General features: G+C 40.7%; 1 protein-coding gene across 4 annotated transcripts in view; it reads right to left on the bottom strand.

The window, feature by feature from the left end:
* GEMIN8 (gem nuclear organelle associated protein 8) overlaps nucleotides 1-13,649 on the bottom strand; it is a 28,604-nt gene extending 14,955 nt beyond the window's left edge. The window contains exons 1-5 of one of the 4 annotated variants that reach the window (XM_064708220.1): nucleotides 13,519-13,649; nucleotides 12,701-12,750; nucleotides 9,112-9,151; nucleotides 6,278-6,318; nucleotides 5,853-6,091 (exon numbers count right to left, since the gene is read on the bottom strand). In XM_064708220.1, the coding sequence (XP_064564290.1) occupies nucleotides 5,853-6,091; nucleotides 6,278-6,318; nucleotides 9,112-9,114 (283 nt within the window). In that variant the 5' untranslated portion in view covers nucleotides 9,115-9,151; nucleotides 12,701-12,750; nucleotides 13,519-13,649. Of the gene's footprint in view, nucleotides 1-5,852; nucleotides 6,319-9,111; nucleotides 9,152-12,700; nucleotides 12,751-13,059; nucleotides 13,249-13,518 lie in introns of those variants that run through there. The other 3 variants (XM_064708192.1, XM_064708210.1, XM_064708200.1) reach the window with 3 other exon arrangements.
* Nucleotides 13,650-16,882: the final 3,233 nt, after the last annotated feature.

Below are 16,882 nucleotides of genomic sequence, written 5' to 3'. Positions count from 1 at the left end.
CATTCTCTTAAGCTCAAATTCTGTCTTTACCATAGGATCCAAGGACATTTTCTTGACAGTATTTTACAAATTAATATGCTTTGTATAAAGATAACCTTGTCTGTCATGAAACATATCTAAAACTCTGCACAACTCTTGCTCTTCAGACTCTCTAATTTTGCAAGTAGAGATTAGTTTTCAAGATTAAAGCAGTGAAAACTGGGGCACTTTTCCTTGTTTCTCTGGTAAGGGGCATTTTCTCAATTGTTGCCTTCCGGTACTGAATAACACAGGCTCTGCTGGACACAGTGTGTGCACTGGAGAAGATTCTGCTGCTACACAGCAAAAGGTTCAATCATCAGGATCAGAGATGTGGTACAAAAGAGTAACTTTCACATTTCTTCAGTTCACAAAACAACATGTTTCAAAAGCATGTCTCAAGCACCCACACATATTGCGGAGAGCACTCTTATTTCACAGGCATTTCTCAGAAGCTTCAGCATCTCAGCCTCTACAGACTGTGGCTGAAGTTCATGCCAAACAAGCCTTTTTTGGTTTGTCAAAAAGTTTGTCAACAAAGGCTGTTAAAGGCAGGGAAGTTGAGCAGATATTTATAAATTCACCATCCACACTGCTTGGACAGTTTAGGGTAGTGAAGAAGAAAGAAGAAGAAAGGGTGGGGAGTCTGTAGTTCCAAGAATTTGAGCTACAGTCTTATGATGAAAAAGGCAGATAAAAACCAGGGAAAAGCAATTACCAAAAATGAAGGAAAGAAGGAAAACATGGTGGCAAAACCCCTGAATCAAAGTCTATTTTCCTAGAGGCATGCAAGCTTCAAACAAAACCAAAAGCTTCATGGATCTGGTACAATTCAAGCAAGTTACAAAACATGGAAAATTCCACTACTTCCTCTTCACAGAAGAGACAGTGGCAACTACCATCTTTCAGACAAAAAAAAAAGCTGAGGGGAAAAGTCTGCAGATTGCAGTTTTGAAACAAACATCTTCATTCACCATTTCCGTTCATTTCTAAAAAAATATTTTCCATCTAGCATAAAAAGAATTTAAGTTCAGACATTATTTCTGGGAAAAGCTGGAGGCTATGTGTGGGCAATAGGAACAGAGGCTTTGATGGAAAAAACTGGTTAGAGCATTAACAAATGATAGACTATTATCCTTCGGTAATGAACTGACATGATGGTACTTTCCCTTGCTATTCTTTGCTTTTAAATAAAGGATTCTGTCTGTGTCCTGTTAACTACTACAGAATGGTTCTCAATGTACTTGCAATGCTGTACTCACTCAATTTTAGCAGTGATTTTCTCTTATATGCAAAAGGAAACAAGGAAAAATTGTATAAGGACAAACTACATGTTTCAAAGGCTAAATTTAAAAGTTTAACAAGTATGTGCAATTAGACAATTTACAGAACTGTTAGGGCTGTGAATTTTCCCTTCTTGATTTTTGCCCTTTTAATTCTTGCAAATGTAAAAAGGCAACTTACTGCATTCTGTGCTTTACATCTAGGATGCCTGAAGAATCTGCTACCATACCTAGGTCTGACAGGTATGGTAACCCAGGGGAACAACTTCATGCTTTTCAACTGCCAGAGGGAAAACTTAAATGCAACCATAAACATGCCCAAGAGGCACAGTAGGTTTGGATCACCAGCTACATGAAGAGCCAGAACAACAGACTAGCCTGACAAGAAAACCCTCTTAAAAAGAGAATCACTATATAATTATGATTGCATATCAAGAAACAAATGTAGAGGAATCAGAACTGTCTGTAAGGGTCTTAACCAAATGCCATTTATCTAAAACATGAGATAAGTTGGTAGTGTATTAGTATGTCTGAGTTCATAGAGCCTCAGCCAAAATTTACTCATAATTACTTCTGGGCATTCCAGGAACATGTAATTGACTACAACACATGATACAAATACAAAAACTAGTAAGAAATGGATGTGACTTCAAAGACAAAAAAAAAGATTGTTTTAAAAGAGGTTGGCTGTGAACTGTATCACTGCAGAAGTGTTAAATCATTCAGCAAGTTTGCCAGTTTCAAAGCCCTTACTTTGCAAGTCAGCCAATCACTGCAAATGCCCACTGAGAAAACAAAACCAAAAATCCTGCAGAGGTTAGAAATCTGCTTGCTCTTCAAGTTTGTGGCAGCTACAAAGAAATTAAATAAAACTTAAATTTTCTTCTTTGGCTAGTCTATCTGTAGAGCTTTTCTCTTTGCAATTAGCTTTAAGGTTTGTATGCCACCATCTAGGCTCAAATGCCTTTCACAGAGCCACAGAATCATTAAGGTTGGAAAAGACCTCCAAGATTGAATCACCTCATTCCCACCTACCTCAGGCCTATTTAAGTCTTTCACAGTTAAAGTTTGCAAGATCTTGTCCTCTGATGTCTGTGATCATTTATGTCCAGCAGGCTCTAGATCAGGCATTACAAGTGAAGAGACTGATATCAGGTAGGATTCCTTTTAATCTATTTGATTATCCTTCTACATGCCTATGAGACATCAGTGGATCAGATGTGGGAACCAGCTGTATCTCACATGAAAAATCAAGACTCACTACATGTGTCCAAAATAGATGCAATAATGCTGTGTAGTATTTCCTAACTTTGGACAGGTAGAAAATCACCAAACTAATGGAGGTCATAATTCACAGAGATTGGTATCCCCTTCCCTAAGTGCCAAATTCCCGTTCCTATTTGCCCCATTGATGCTCTGCTCCCTTGTGACTCGCAGCTCATTAAGCTGCCCATAAGTGAGTATCTAACTCCTGCAAACTCTGCCTTTAGAAGAAGAGCAAGCTTCGTGTCTTCTCCCAGACGAATGAATATCAAGGTGCAGGGGTCAGAGGCTGTGAATTCCAACCGGAGCCCTTATTGATGCCAGAGGAAGAAAATATGAGACACAGGCTTCCCTTAATGTCCCATAACGACTGGCTTTTACTTTTACTGATTGTCAAGGTCCCTATTGGTATTCTACCGTGACACACCCAAACAATCTCATTCGCTTTAACTGCTATGTAAAACTCTTGCCTCACCCTTACAAACGTCTCTCTCAGAAGTGGAGGTGTAAATTTCAGGCATTATTGAGGTTAATGCTACCCAAGTTTCTCTATAAATCTGCTCCTAAGGATATGCAGTTTGGGATTAAAAGGAAAAGTCACTACAGAGAAAATACTCAAGTAACTGAGGGTTTCTTTTGCGGATGCATTATCTCAATCTTCTCAAGCACCAATACAGAATGTCAACTGTTAAACATTATGAAAGATATAACATGATATAGCATCATTATGGATCACAGCTTAATGAACCTCTAAATTTAATTTTGTTCATAAACAGCAATCAGGAAAATTAATAAAACTACCTCTTAAAGTCAAGTACTACTGCCTTCAACATAGTCTCCATACCAGCTCATTTCCAAACCATTAGAGAAACAATGATTTTGCCCTCCTCCTGCTGCTTATGCTGCTTCTTTTGAGAAACTCTAACAGAATAAAAATTTTCTTCTATTTTCCTTTTCCCTCACCATGGAAGAAAAGATGCACCACAAACAAGATAATACTGTGTTTTCAATTACTCACAAAATTAGCATTTAGAAAGCACCATTCACCCCAGATTTCTATGTCACTTTTAAATTATGTCATTAATGTCAAGTACTTGTTTACTTTTTCATGCTTTGAGGAATTACTGATGCTTACTCAGCACTATCTTCACTTTATCAGGGAAGTTGCAGTAGTGAAAGACCAGAGCCTGCCTGAATTTGCATGAAGACCTGCAGCAGTGCCACCGAAGCACATGGAGCTGCACTCATCCAGAACTAGGTTACCACACAGCACAGAGCAGAGACCAAATCATTCCAAAAAGGCTCTGCTGTGGTGGAAGGAACAAAAGTAAAATCTGTATTCTGAGTCATGAACTTCTTCCCAATTCACCTGCTCATCATAAAGAACAAGTCATATTTTTAGCAAGCACAGCCGGTGAGGGGTCAGGAAGAGACTAAATAGCTACACCAAGGTCATACAGGGTATTTGCAACAGAGAGCATCTCTAAGCCCTGATTTCCCAATTTCCAGGATAACACCTTTAATCACTCACATACCTTTAAATACCACTAATCATACTGGTAAAAAAAAAATCCAAAGAAAATGTTCTGCATTCCCAGAAGCAGCCGAGTGTCTTAAAGCACCATGTATCTCATCAAAGGAACATTTCAACAGAGAACACCATGCTGATTCTGCAGAACACAATGAGAAAGGGATTCGTATCAGGCACTACCACAGAACTCCTTAACTCACTTTCCTCTGCTAACTAGATCAACTCTGCATCACATTGATAAGTGTGAAGTTGAGCTATCAGCTCACCCTCTGATACCCACTGATCAAAGAATTTAACATACTTTTTCTTTCCCATTCAATCATTGCCTTTATTATAAGTTTTTAGAATGTTTTCTCTTTCAGAGAAGCAGAAAAAGTTCTATTAAACATTCATTACACATTTTCTACTGGAGTCATGTGAGAAAAGTTATTTTTATTATTCTGCTTTCTTAAAACAGATAAATTTTTCTGCAACATCTACATATGAGTAAAGTATCAATAAAGTACAGAATAATCCTTTACTCTTTTAAGGATTTCACAGAAACAAAGATGACCAATACCTCTGAGGATCAAGACCTGAGAAAAATCTTAAGACTTACATTCCCTACCAAAGGACTTGGGTCCAGATCAAGATGCTCAACAAAGAGAAACTTGTGGTATAGCACAGAATGAAGAGGATGCAGGGGGAGGAAAAAAGGGTAATGAAATTTTACTGCCAAGTTATCAAAAAAATAACAAACAAAATGGCTGCTCCATGTTATAAAATATATTGAGGGTTACTCTAGGGTTCAGTGATGTATTCAAGCATTTCCTGTGGGTTCCCCCCTCAGACATACAGCACATTAACTAGATTCACATAAACATTCTGGAGCTTTTTTCCTCAGCACTAAAGATAAATTATTGTCTCCTGGACAAAAATATTATTTTCCTCTTTGCAGTCATAATTTTTTTTTTCTCTCTCACCAAAAACTTCCAAACATTTTCTGACACTTACTTCTAATGAGTGGTACTTAAATGCACCCATCAGTTCTGCCTATTTCAGTCAGCTGACTTCCTCACTTGCAGTACCTATTTCTGTGAATTCTTACACAACCTGTAAATGTTGAAACCACCCAGCACTCAATGTTATGGCCACCAAATACCACAAAACACATATTGCAGTGAGATGCCACAGCTTGTCTCAGTTATCCCAGTTCCTGCCCCAGGTCTGCCAAACACCTCTCCCTCCCCCTCCCTTGCCCCCTGCTGAGGGCTGTCTGTCAGTCCTGGCATTCCAGAGTGATTGGCAGAGTTCAAAAGATGCCTTTCAGCCCTGGGGGACATTGGACCATCCAGGTGTCATTTGTCCTCTGAGACTTCCCCCCATACCTGGTTGGTGGGATCCCTACCCCTTCCCTCTCCCTGGGGTTGAAAGGAACAACAACCACGTGGTTCGGGAGGTTCTGTTAGAGCTGTTATGGAATTCAGAGGCCTGTGGGTCAGGAATAAAGCTCTGGATCGAAACCCTCCAGCAGAACCCGACTCCTTTCCTTCACCTCACCTTAAAGCTTCTCCACCAGAGGTAAACCTGAGCTCCTGCATGCCTGGACTTGTCCCAAGCACCCAGCTGCAACATCCAGCCAGCCAAAGGTGTCTCTGAGGTGAAACCACCACAGCTGCCGCCTCTGGTCAAGCAGCAAGGGCCAGACAAGCCTAGGCACGTCCCATCCAGTTATATTGGTAATAATTCCAATAAACACAGAACAAGCATGGACTTACGCAGCTCTTCTCGGTGCCTCTCTGTCTCTGCAAAAAACTGACGAAGCTCCTCTGTGATCTCCATGTTACTCAAGTCATATTCTATCTCTCCTTCGGACTCAGAGTCTTCCTCCATTTCAGAGTCCATTTCAGCATCCTCTTCCATTTCAGAGTCCTCATCAGCATCCTCCCTCTCCTGGTAGGCACCTGCATACTGCTGAGCTCCCCCATGACACGGAACTCTGACATCTGGTCTGTAGCTGGAAGAATAGTGTTGGATATGTGGGAGGTCATTCCCATGCCAATCTGAGTAGCGGCTGCCTGGAGAGGCTGCAGCAGGATGCCAGGGATGCCATGGCAGGCAGTACAAGGACTCCATGGCTTTCCTGTAGGCTTTCTGGTGCCTGTGCATCCAGCGCATGGCTGAGTCATAGTGCCTCCAGTACCTGGCGTACACCTTGTGAGAGTACCACGGCTTCGTGTCCTCCTGCAGCCAGAGCACACAGGGAGAGGGAAAGAACACAAACAATCAACCACACACCACAGCACTCATGCTTCCCCCCAGAAAAAAGGTATAAGAGAGAGAGAATTGAGAGGAGCAACTAAATGCAAGCACAATGCTGCCTTTTAATCTTTAGTCATCCTTCAGCATGATAGAACACAGAGATTTGAAAAACAACGTGTATGAGCACAGTGCACTTGCACCACACCTCATTACTCCTACAAGAGACTCCTTTGGCATCAACTGTCACTGAAGAACTAGAAACAGAGAAGTTGTAGCGTCCAGAAGGTATTTTCCAAGTGCTCAAGCTACTACAGTAAGAAAGAGTCTTTTTTAGGAAATATGCCATGTGGATATAGTCCACAATTCCTTAGACACTCAGATGAGTTTTTTAAGAATTGAGTAATTCCAAGGTGTAGATATTACATCCTATACCTAATTTCCAACTCCACAGACAGAAAACACAAGAGATTAAGATTCCTCTGCATTAAACAAATGCATTCATTTTAACAGTAACATATTTCCCCCAGTAATGTATTTCCTCCATCTGCCTGCCAAAGTTTCTCAGAAAAGGTCAAACAGCAATTCAGACAAGTTCATATTTCCACCGTGGCCACAATCAAAAACAAGACTGTATTTAGCCAAATGCAAGCTGCCAGTAAATCTCCCTTTTGTATCCATCACCAACCAAAACATGAAAAGAGGCAATAAAGTGCCACTGATAAAGAACAGAGAAAAGCAGTTCTATAGAAAGAAACATAGTGTAACACACCTTCTCCTGTCTTCCAGCTAATCTTAGTTTTTCTTGAAGAAGTTTCATGCTGTTCACATTTCACCAGCAACTACAAAGCCCCACAGTCCCTGTAGCCTTAAGCTCCCTTCATACAAGCCACTTCTCCCACCTCACCCTGCTCTCAAAAAGCAGAATAGAGCCTCTTAAAAAAACAAAGCTATAAAGTACACTAGAGCCTAGAACAAGTAAACTAAAAAGCAAATATTTTCTCCCTTTCCCTCATGTCTTAATTTCCATAGAAAATACTTCATCTGGAGTAAAACAGAATGCCTCTACTTTAAATAGGAAAATTTTAATTAAGCCATGTTCTAGCAAACACTCAAAACTATAGCAAAACTAGCTGACGTTTTCAGAGATGAATGTGACATTTACAGTCCTTTATTAAGGTGATTTCTTTTCCTTTTTTTTCCTTTTAAGGACATACAGGACAAAAATATTAAAGTCTGTTTTCTTGATCTGCCCTGGCACCATTTGGTCCCTTTAAAAAAATGATTCTGTGGGGAAAATAATTCCCAAGGCAAAACCAGAAAAACCTAAAAAATACTTTCCATTTAACACTATCCAGAGAGGTTCACTTAGTTTACTTACACTTGTTTTCACTTTCTGGTTCTAAGACAAAAAAGCAAATGCTAGTGAGTTTGGAATAAAAATTGCAACTCTCATGCTGCCTTTCTTTCTGGAAAATTTAGCCTATTATTCCATAAGAGATCAATGCTTTATCTTTTTTAGGTCATTCCTAAGTGCTCTCAGAAACAAAATATCTTCAGCTAACAGAGTACATAAAGAAAACCACCACAAATTTGCATTCCTTAAGGTATTCCTGATCAAAAACTGCACCCTATTTGTGAAGGGCTGTGCAGCTGAGCTATGTGATTTAAAAGTGCAGTCAACTTATCTTTCCTGAAAAGAAAGAATTCATGGAGATGAAACTTCACTGCTATTCTCCTCAGGTCTAACACTGCACTGCTACAAAACCATGCATTTGGAGCTCCCAAAATGCAGCATTCCCAAGATGAGTGGGTAGAAGGAAAGCATCTGCCTTCCATATGGAATTTCTTCATCCTTAATCATCCAACTACCTAACAGCTAGGATGAACAATGCTTTATTTACTGTTTCCCTTTGCTTAAGAATGTCATACTGACTCCTCATCCTTCAGCAGACAGATGAGAATGTCCTATTATCAAACCTGATACATTAACAAGTTACTTTTAAAACATTTTGACTATTTTTTCCTTAAATATTAAAATACTTTAAAATCCAGTTTTGAAAGACCATGATGCTTGACAAAAGCAGGTATCTCCTACATTCTATATATCTGCAAAAAAGACAATATATTCTTTTAAAGCTCAAAAATTATCTCCAGTTCTTATAAAATGTTTCTAAAAAGGAACTTGATGACTTTACTGAAAGCTCTGGAATCAAGCTGGTTGATTTGTCTGGCTGACTAGCTCCAGTTGTTAATTTAGGGGAAAGGAAGACAAAAAGCCAGTTCATACAGATGGAACTGTGATGCTGGTGCTTGTCCAACTACTTTTTGTGAGGGTTTTTTTTGTTGAAAGCGACCCTTGAAAACTTCCTTACATTTGAATTTTAAAAATACATCTGTTAAAAAAGAAATTACAGAAATGTTTTACATTTGGGTGGAAATGGAAAGGAACACTTTTAGTCTCACTTAATTCTGTGTCTGTGCTTTTTCAGCTGTGGAATAAATGGAAATAAGAGATTTCCTCAAGGAAACAAAAGCTATAAATCCAAGGCAAATGATCAGAGTTCTCTGTTATTCTCCTGTTATTTCTCTGGAGTCTTCCCAGGAGTAGACAAATCACTCACTGTTGTAATCTGAATTCTATTTTCAAAGCAATTTAGTGACTTTTACATCTAATTTTTACATGTCTGCACTCACAGTTCAATGAAAGTGTTTATATGCATGTTATATATAAAATGTGACTAAGCTATTCCATAGAAACCTGTGAAGACCTCTTACCATCTCTTGTGGAGTTTGTTCTGGTGATGATCAAGGTGAACTAGAAAAGAAAAGAGTAGCTTTTTAATTCATAAAAATATATGCATTAAGGTGGTCACAGGCACTCAATACATTTTTTGTTATATTTGAGAACTATGACCTACAGCTGTTAAGCATCCCATCCCTGTTGGGGCAAGTTGAAGTCTCTTACTGATGGATTTTGATTAGCAGCAATAAAAATCCCATTCCTTAAAATTCTCCACTACAGTAAGAAAGTTAAAATAGAGTCTTCTACAAAATGCAGCCTGAAATGCTGGAACTGAACATTTTCTCCCATTGCTCTTCTCTTTTTTTCATGCTTCCTCAACCTTTATTCTCCAAATTAATGCCAAACAAAACCCATAAACTTAAAGGAAACAAATTGTTCTCACTTTTTAGCTGTGTCTGCACAGGAACTTGCATAAAAAAAAGCAATTGCCATAAAATTATTAAACCCATCCTGATTCTACTCATGCAGCGGGGTTTCTGTTTAACCTGTGGTGGACTTTTGACCACATACTGTCCCTTCTTTCTCTTGGCCTCTCTTTTTTTTTTTCCTTCCCTCCAGCATCTGATCCTGCCTCCCATGAAGAAAACACAGGTCAGTTCAAGTTGCAACCACAATTTTTAAATGTGAGGAAAAGGCTTAAGGAAGAGGGGCAACCAGACAGCAAAAAAAATAAAAGAAAAAAATGGTTGTGAGGGTAGAAAGGGAGAACAAGAACTCTATAACCACCAGGCAGGATGTATAATCACCAACATATCCAGGGTGGTTTACCAGTACATATCACTGAGAAATATTCTTAATCTCCTCTTATCTGACAAATATTTTATTACACTAATAGGCTAGCTGCTTCATTCACATATTTCTCCTCACATTCTCACCCTCAGCCTGAACTTCATGTAAGTGCCAGTGAAAGGTAACAGAAATAAGAGTACACTAAATTACCTATTGTTACTCTTAAGATATGGTCAAATGCTATTCCCAGAAACACTGGAATATAGCCAAACCACTGTAGATTCATACCAGGATAAAGCCAGGGTTTTTCAAAATGCATATGAATACAGTACAGTTGTGTTCTGCCTCATATTTAACAATACTCATTAAAGAGCAGCTTTTTGTCACTTCAGACAAACCATACTGCATGAAAGGAGAATGGAATGGCCAAACAAAATGCAAATCATGCAGCAACTACAAAAGCAAATCACTGTCCTTTTGGATGTGTCCAAAGGCCACACTAAGCTCAAAGCCATAAAGCCCTGGTAACACCATAACCCCATGTCTGCAAGAAGCTCTACACACAGGAGCAGTCCCACTGCAGTTGATGGAACTTCTCATGCCAGCAAAGGCTGCAGATTCAGGCATTAGGCAACTAAAGCAGGCTGGATTCTCTCCTGCCTGCTTGGAGGAAGAAGGAAAGCCAGCACTGACATCACTGCAAAACACTGCAGTGACTTTTAGCACCCAAAACCCATGCACAGATAGAAGGTTGCTGTGCCATCCCTCTTTGTGCATTTCAAATGTCTCATTACAACCACTGCCTTCTTCAGAATTTTCGTCTCCACTCTCATGATGTACACATACACTTTTTGTCTCTTCCCCATATATATCTTTCCTAGATATATCTGGATACTGTCAAGGTTGCCATAAAGTCTTTTTCTCATACTTAAAAACCTAAGCCCATGATATCCAATTCTTTCATTTCTACTTCAGCAAAGTAGGTTTGTTTAATTTTCATGTTCACTCTAATTCCTACATGACAAAAATGTCTTTGAAACAGTTTCAAAATAAACAGAAATCAGGATTGATCTCAATGTAAATAATTTTTAAAGCAGTAATTGGTAAAGTTTGAGACTTTATTATTAACACAAAACATGTACCTATGTTTCTGAAAGGGAAGGAGGGGAAAAACCCTGGCAAAACCATCCAACTATAGTTTACCAAATATGAAAAACCTGTTTTGCCAAACATAGAAACTTTAATTATTTTCATAAATTATTTATGAAACATTAGACTACAAATATAAAGCAGAGCATAAAAATGCTGCAAGCAAGGAAACGAAATTAAAAAGTGAGTTTGTTTTATTTTCAGTTGAATTACTCTTCCAAAACAAACTACATCAAATATGAAACATGGCAAGCAGCAGAAAAATAAATGTAATAGTTCTACGTCTATAATTTATACTTCAAAAAATGAAATATGTAGCCATTGAATATATGAAACTCATGACCAAATGTACAATTTAAAATGGGAAAGAGATTTGTTTGCTTATACTGATCATTAATGATGGACATTTTTTCTAGTTTCTTGTCTCAGTTTTAAAATATTCCTCCACTGATAATGAACCAGGGATGTACTCCCTTTCATCAAAACATGTCTGTCCCCCTTACCAGCTTGAGGCAGGTGAGCATTAGAGAAAACAAATAAATCCCATCAAAGCAATGACAGCATTTAACTCCCTTGGAGTCAATAGAAATGGAGACAATGTCTGTCATACCTGAGACTCAAATTCAATGGCACTGAGGTTTATAACTTGCTAAGTAAATCCCACTCTGGGACCACTGTGGGACTAGTGGTGTGTTGGATACAGTGTGGCCACATAAAGGAAACAGGAACAACTCCAAGCCCAATGCAGACCAGTGAGGGTTCCACTATTCACAATATCCATCGACACAAGATTAACTAATCTATTGCATGATATTATGGTAAAAACATAGTATGTTATAAAAGGAAGGTGGAATTTCAATAAATTCAGCAGGTTTCAACAAAACACATTTTTACAAAACTTTCATGAAAAAGCCAACTACATTTGAATTGGAAATGACCCTAACAACAGAGAGCTGACCAGCCCCTCTGCCCACTGCTGCTTTTGTCCCTGCTGTGAAAACTGTCTTCAGTCAGGCCAGAGCTGCCCTAACTCAGTATTGTTTCTGGCAATGGTTAGTAGGAGATACGCAGTAAAATGTGACGCTAACATAAAGGAATTACTTTTCCAGGTACATTTCTCCTGATTTCAGCAAGTGGTTTTTTTTTTTTTTTAATCCCCAAACTGATTTTGGCATTTAAAGCCAAAACCCCCATGAGTAACAGGTGTTTCCAATAAATCCCCTGGCAGTAAACTTCACAGTTTAAGGGATCAAACATAATTTTGTGCTGTGTATTTTGAACTCACTTTAGTACATACTAGCTAAAAAAATGTGAACATAACAACATCAATAGCGTGCATCCTCCCACTATTTCATTTTATATTTCTGATGCAGAATTACCACCAGAAGAGGGAAATGTCTGAAAAGTGGTCTGACATTCTGTGCTTCAGATTAACGCTGTGCATTGCTGTGACGTTAACTTTAATACCGAAGTGCCCTAGTTACAGTCACGAAGAAACCCAAGCCTGTGATTGCTGGGACAGCTGGCAGCAAAAGTTATTTCTCTTCCAGAGAAGGGATAAAAATTCCCAACACTTTACCCTGTGTTCTGGTTTGCCAATGGCTGTAAATACAGGACTTGTCCAGAACTCAGGATACAGTTACAGCTCCTTCTCATCCCAACAGGAATGCTATGAACACCCACCTATCACTATGATGTTCACATCAATGTCCTTAAAACAACAGCAGCAACTCCTGTGAATGGAAGGGAAACAAATTAGCATAACGCAAAACAATGTTCTCAAACTTTAGCATATGTATTACAGATCTTTTGGCCCTATCAGAATCTGAGGCAGTGTAATCCACTGTGGGTCCCCAAAAGAGGGTCTTTATTCTCTGAGCTTCAGGACATAAACCCAAAAGCTATTTCGGCCAAAAATCAGAGGGAAGAAATAAAGTGTGAAAGCTGTACAATTATCAGTAGCCAGTTAGCTTAAGTTTTGTATATATATATATCTGGTTAATTTACTCATAAACAAGGAAGAGAGTAGAACTTCTCCGTACAGCTTTTGAAGGCGTAAGTAATTTCCTGGTCTCACAGACCTCGTGCCCAGACTCCGGCAAGTGACTGAAAGGCTCCAGAAGCGCTGAGCAGCTCCGGCCCGTGCTAGCGGCGCACACAATTACACCAAGGGCTGCCAGGAGCACGGGCCCTGTGTCCCGGCTGCCCCAGCGCACGGAGCGCCGCTCTGCCCGAGCTCGCTCATCGCCGCCTCAGGCCCCGGGCCGATAAACTGCACACAAACGGCAAAGCCCCGCTCCCGTACGGTACCACAACCACCGCTTGGGGCCACAATCCCCGGCCTGGGCCCCACCAGGCGCCCGGGCTCCCACATCTCCTTCCTGAGCCTTTCGTTTTCCCGCTCCCGCCGCCGTTTCGCCCTGGCTGCCACCGCCCTCAGCCCGGTCCCCTTCCCTGGGACGCCGCAGGCTGCACGGGGGCACCGCCGTCCCCGCACCCACCCGGGCAGCGCGGGGCTCCGGCGGGCACGGAGAGCCGGGCACGGCCGCCTCCAGTGCTCCCTCACTCCGTTCCGGCGGGGCCCAGCGCGGCTTCCCCCGCCGCTTCCGCCGGAGCTCCCCGGGCCCGCGGCGCCATCTCGTGGTGCTGTGGGGAGGCGCGGCCGGGGCCCCGCTCCCCGCAGCCGCCCCTGGAGCTGCCAGCCCACAGAATCCACGATCAGTTGGTTTGGGAAACATCTGCAACATCATCCAGTTCAACCTGTGACCGGAAAACTAAACCATGGCACTGAGTGCCACGTCGAGTCTTTCCTTAACCACCTCCCTGGGTGGTTAGACATTTACTCCCATGTCTAATCCCCTTTTAGTGAAAAACTTTGTCTTAATGTCCAATCTAAATCTCCCCCGGCACACCTTAACATTATCTCTTCTCGTCCTGTCACTTGCTGTCCGGGAAGAGAGACCAAGAAGAGACCTCACCATAGCCTCCTTTCAGGGACTTGTAGTGAGTGGTAAGGTCACCCCTGAGCCTCCTTTTCTCCAGGGTGAACAGGAGAAAACAGGCTAAACACCCCCACTAAACACCGCCAGCTCCCCCAGCCGCTCCTCACAGGCCTTGTGCTCCAGACCCTTCACCAGCTTCATTGCCCTTCTCTGGCAAGTTCTGAGTTCCTGCTGTCCCACCTGACCCCTGGTCACCATCTCCAGTCCCAGAGCCCGCACACAGTGCTCACCAAGCTGACACGTTACTCAAAATATGTCTGTGCTACAGTGATGGTGCTGTGGCCCTGCCATACTTTATCCTCTGGTTATTATATTTTCCATAGTTAATATCTAATTTTCTGTTCAGCATTGAGCCAGTATTTTCATGGGACTGTGAATGAGCAGTCCCTTAGGGACCTGTCACAGCTGGCAGAGCAGGGACTGCATTTTCCCCTGTGTAGCATTTTACACTCTCTATATTAAATTTGCCAGCTATTGCCGGCAAATTTAAATTATTTAAATTTTACAAAAAAATGTAAGTGTTTCACATTTGTCATTATTATTTTTAACTGGGAAAACATAATGTTATTGTGTGTTTCTTCATGGTCAATAAACCACTGAGCTGTACGATACCGAACAGCCCAGGATCCTCAGCAGACCGTGCCACCCCGTTGTCTGTGCCTTTCTCTGGGCACCTCATGGATGGGCTGTAACACACAAGTGTGGCTTGTGCTCCTGGTCCCAGCAAGAAGGGCTTCTCTCCACTAAGGCTATTTCTCTTCTCTAATTTCCATACTTTTAATTAATACTTTCAGCACAAGATTATTCCTGTTTTTCAGCTCTCCTGGTGTGCTTACTGCTCTAGCTGCTTGCCTGCTGAAAATTTCAGCAGATCATATTGAGACAACTTCTCTTTGTTACCTGCTTTAATTAAAAATGCCCGTTGTGAAATGGAATTTCATATTGAGCCTCACTCATATAGCAGATTTCTACATTTATTTCCCATATATCTACTAAAGTTATTTTAAAAAATAATTGTTACTAATCTGCCTGGTAAGGGTATCACATTTAGCACTTCACAAGATCTTCTTTAAAAGTAGTAAAAATGGTAGGATGTAAATATATTTTCAGCATATTCAGAGCACTAAGTCACTGCTTCTGAAGGTCTAGTGGCTTCTCCATCATCTGTGTATTTTTTTTCTTCCAGCTACTGTGTCACTGTATAGTTTCCTGTGGAAGTCAGGCATCTGTGCAGAACTGAGAAGTCTAGATACTGCAGTGGATTTTAATTGTGGTCCCGTTCAGCCCCTGCATCCCAAGTGTTTTTTGATTTCCCTGTGTATGGCTAAAAAACTCATAGAGAGCCTCTGTCTCCAAGAAAGAAGTGCTTTATACAATCACCAGCCTGCTTTGTCTGATGGGCCCCCAGTGCACTCAGAGACTCTTCCAGCTTTTCTTGCTCTGTTCTGTGTATTCCTAGAGGCAGATCTGGGTTGCTTTATGCTCACACGTTGGTATCTGCTTTTACACATGGCACACTGACGGCGGAAGGATATGGACAGCAGCACATCGAGGTTATCTTGGAGAGTCAGTAGGTGAAAAAAGGAATCAGGCTAATCATAAGTGGAGAATCTATTAGTCAGTCATCAGGACACACTTCTGACTTAAGACCTCCTGGTGTAGTAAGAAAGAGCTGCTCTGTGTTTGCCCTCTTCATTCCTGAGGGCACTGACATGGGCCACTCTCAGAAAAAGTGGTGATGGACTGCACAGATCTTTAGTTGGAGTAAATTATATTGCTTATGGTGATTATGTTACACATATATTAAAATCAAGGCATGATTTATTGCTGAACTGCTGCACTTTGTATGGGAGAAAGGCATCAGGGCAATCTGCACAAAGGTATGGCATATGTGTTGGTTTTGTTAAACTTATCAGTCTTAGGCAAAGACTTAGAGTAATGTTTAGAGTAATGTTTGTGCTATGTCGATTTTGAAAATGCAATCAGCGTTGTAATGTTTTGTAGTTTTTTAATATTTCAGTTTGAAATACTACTTTTTTGGGTAGTCTTACTTATAAAGTGTACACTCCAGGTTAACTGCTTCTTGCTTATTTCCTTCTATCTGCCTTATGCATATTTGCAGTTGCACAGTTATTGTCTGGAAGCACAGAAAAAGTTATGCTATGGGATCTACAGAAATATCACATTAAATAAACCTCTAATTATATAAATTTTTAAACAGTCAAGTCAGTACTTCTTGTCTGCTGAAAACCAATTTCTTTCTCTGTGTTTACCTGATCACTTTCCCTGGATGACTTCTGAATCTTTCACTTCACAAGATATCTGCTCTTGTATGAGCTGTGTTTGCCTTGGAAGACCATGTAGATATTTAATGAGTTTAAAATCTGTCTTATCAGAGGAGAAGGAGCACCCTGGCAAGGTTTGCTTTTAAAGGAAGCCCCCTTCACGGTCCCTCCCACAACCCAACAGTAAAAAAGGTCTCACATTAATTTTGATTGGTAAATACGTTTGTTCTACACCCATGAAGCATAAAAAAATGTAAACTGAATCTAGAATGAAGTGAATACCCCTGCAATTTCTTTCTCAAAGATAATGATTTAGTGATGAAAGCATAGCTCCTATTGATTCCAGCGTGACATCTCTCACAGGCTGAGGGCCAGAAGCCTCACAGGGGAGCCTTGCTTTTATTGATCAGTTTTGTCAATGGTGTCCCATAATGCAGCACGTCCCTCCTGAACTACTTTCTTCCATGACTGTGTTCCTTGTAGCTTTCAGTGTTGCTCCAATAGGCTAAAAATAAGGACACTCTTTGCTGGGAAATGTTTCCTGGCAAGAAAAATGTTGCTACCTATTTGAGTGCGGA

This window comes from Zonotrichia leucophrys, chromosome 1, assembly GCF_028769735.1.
Source record: "Zonotrichia leucophrys gambelii isolate GWCS_2022_RI chromosome 1, RI_Zleu_2.0, whole genome shotgun sequence".
Taxonomy (NCBI): Eukaryota; Metazoa; Chordata; class Aves; order Passeriformes; family Passerellidae; genus Zonotrichia; species Zonotrichia leucophrys.
Note: the sequence above shows the minus strand (reverse complement) of the source record. Positions and strands in the feature narration are given on the sequence as shown.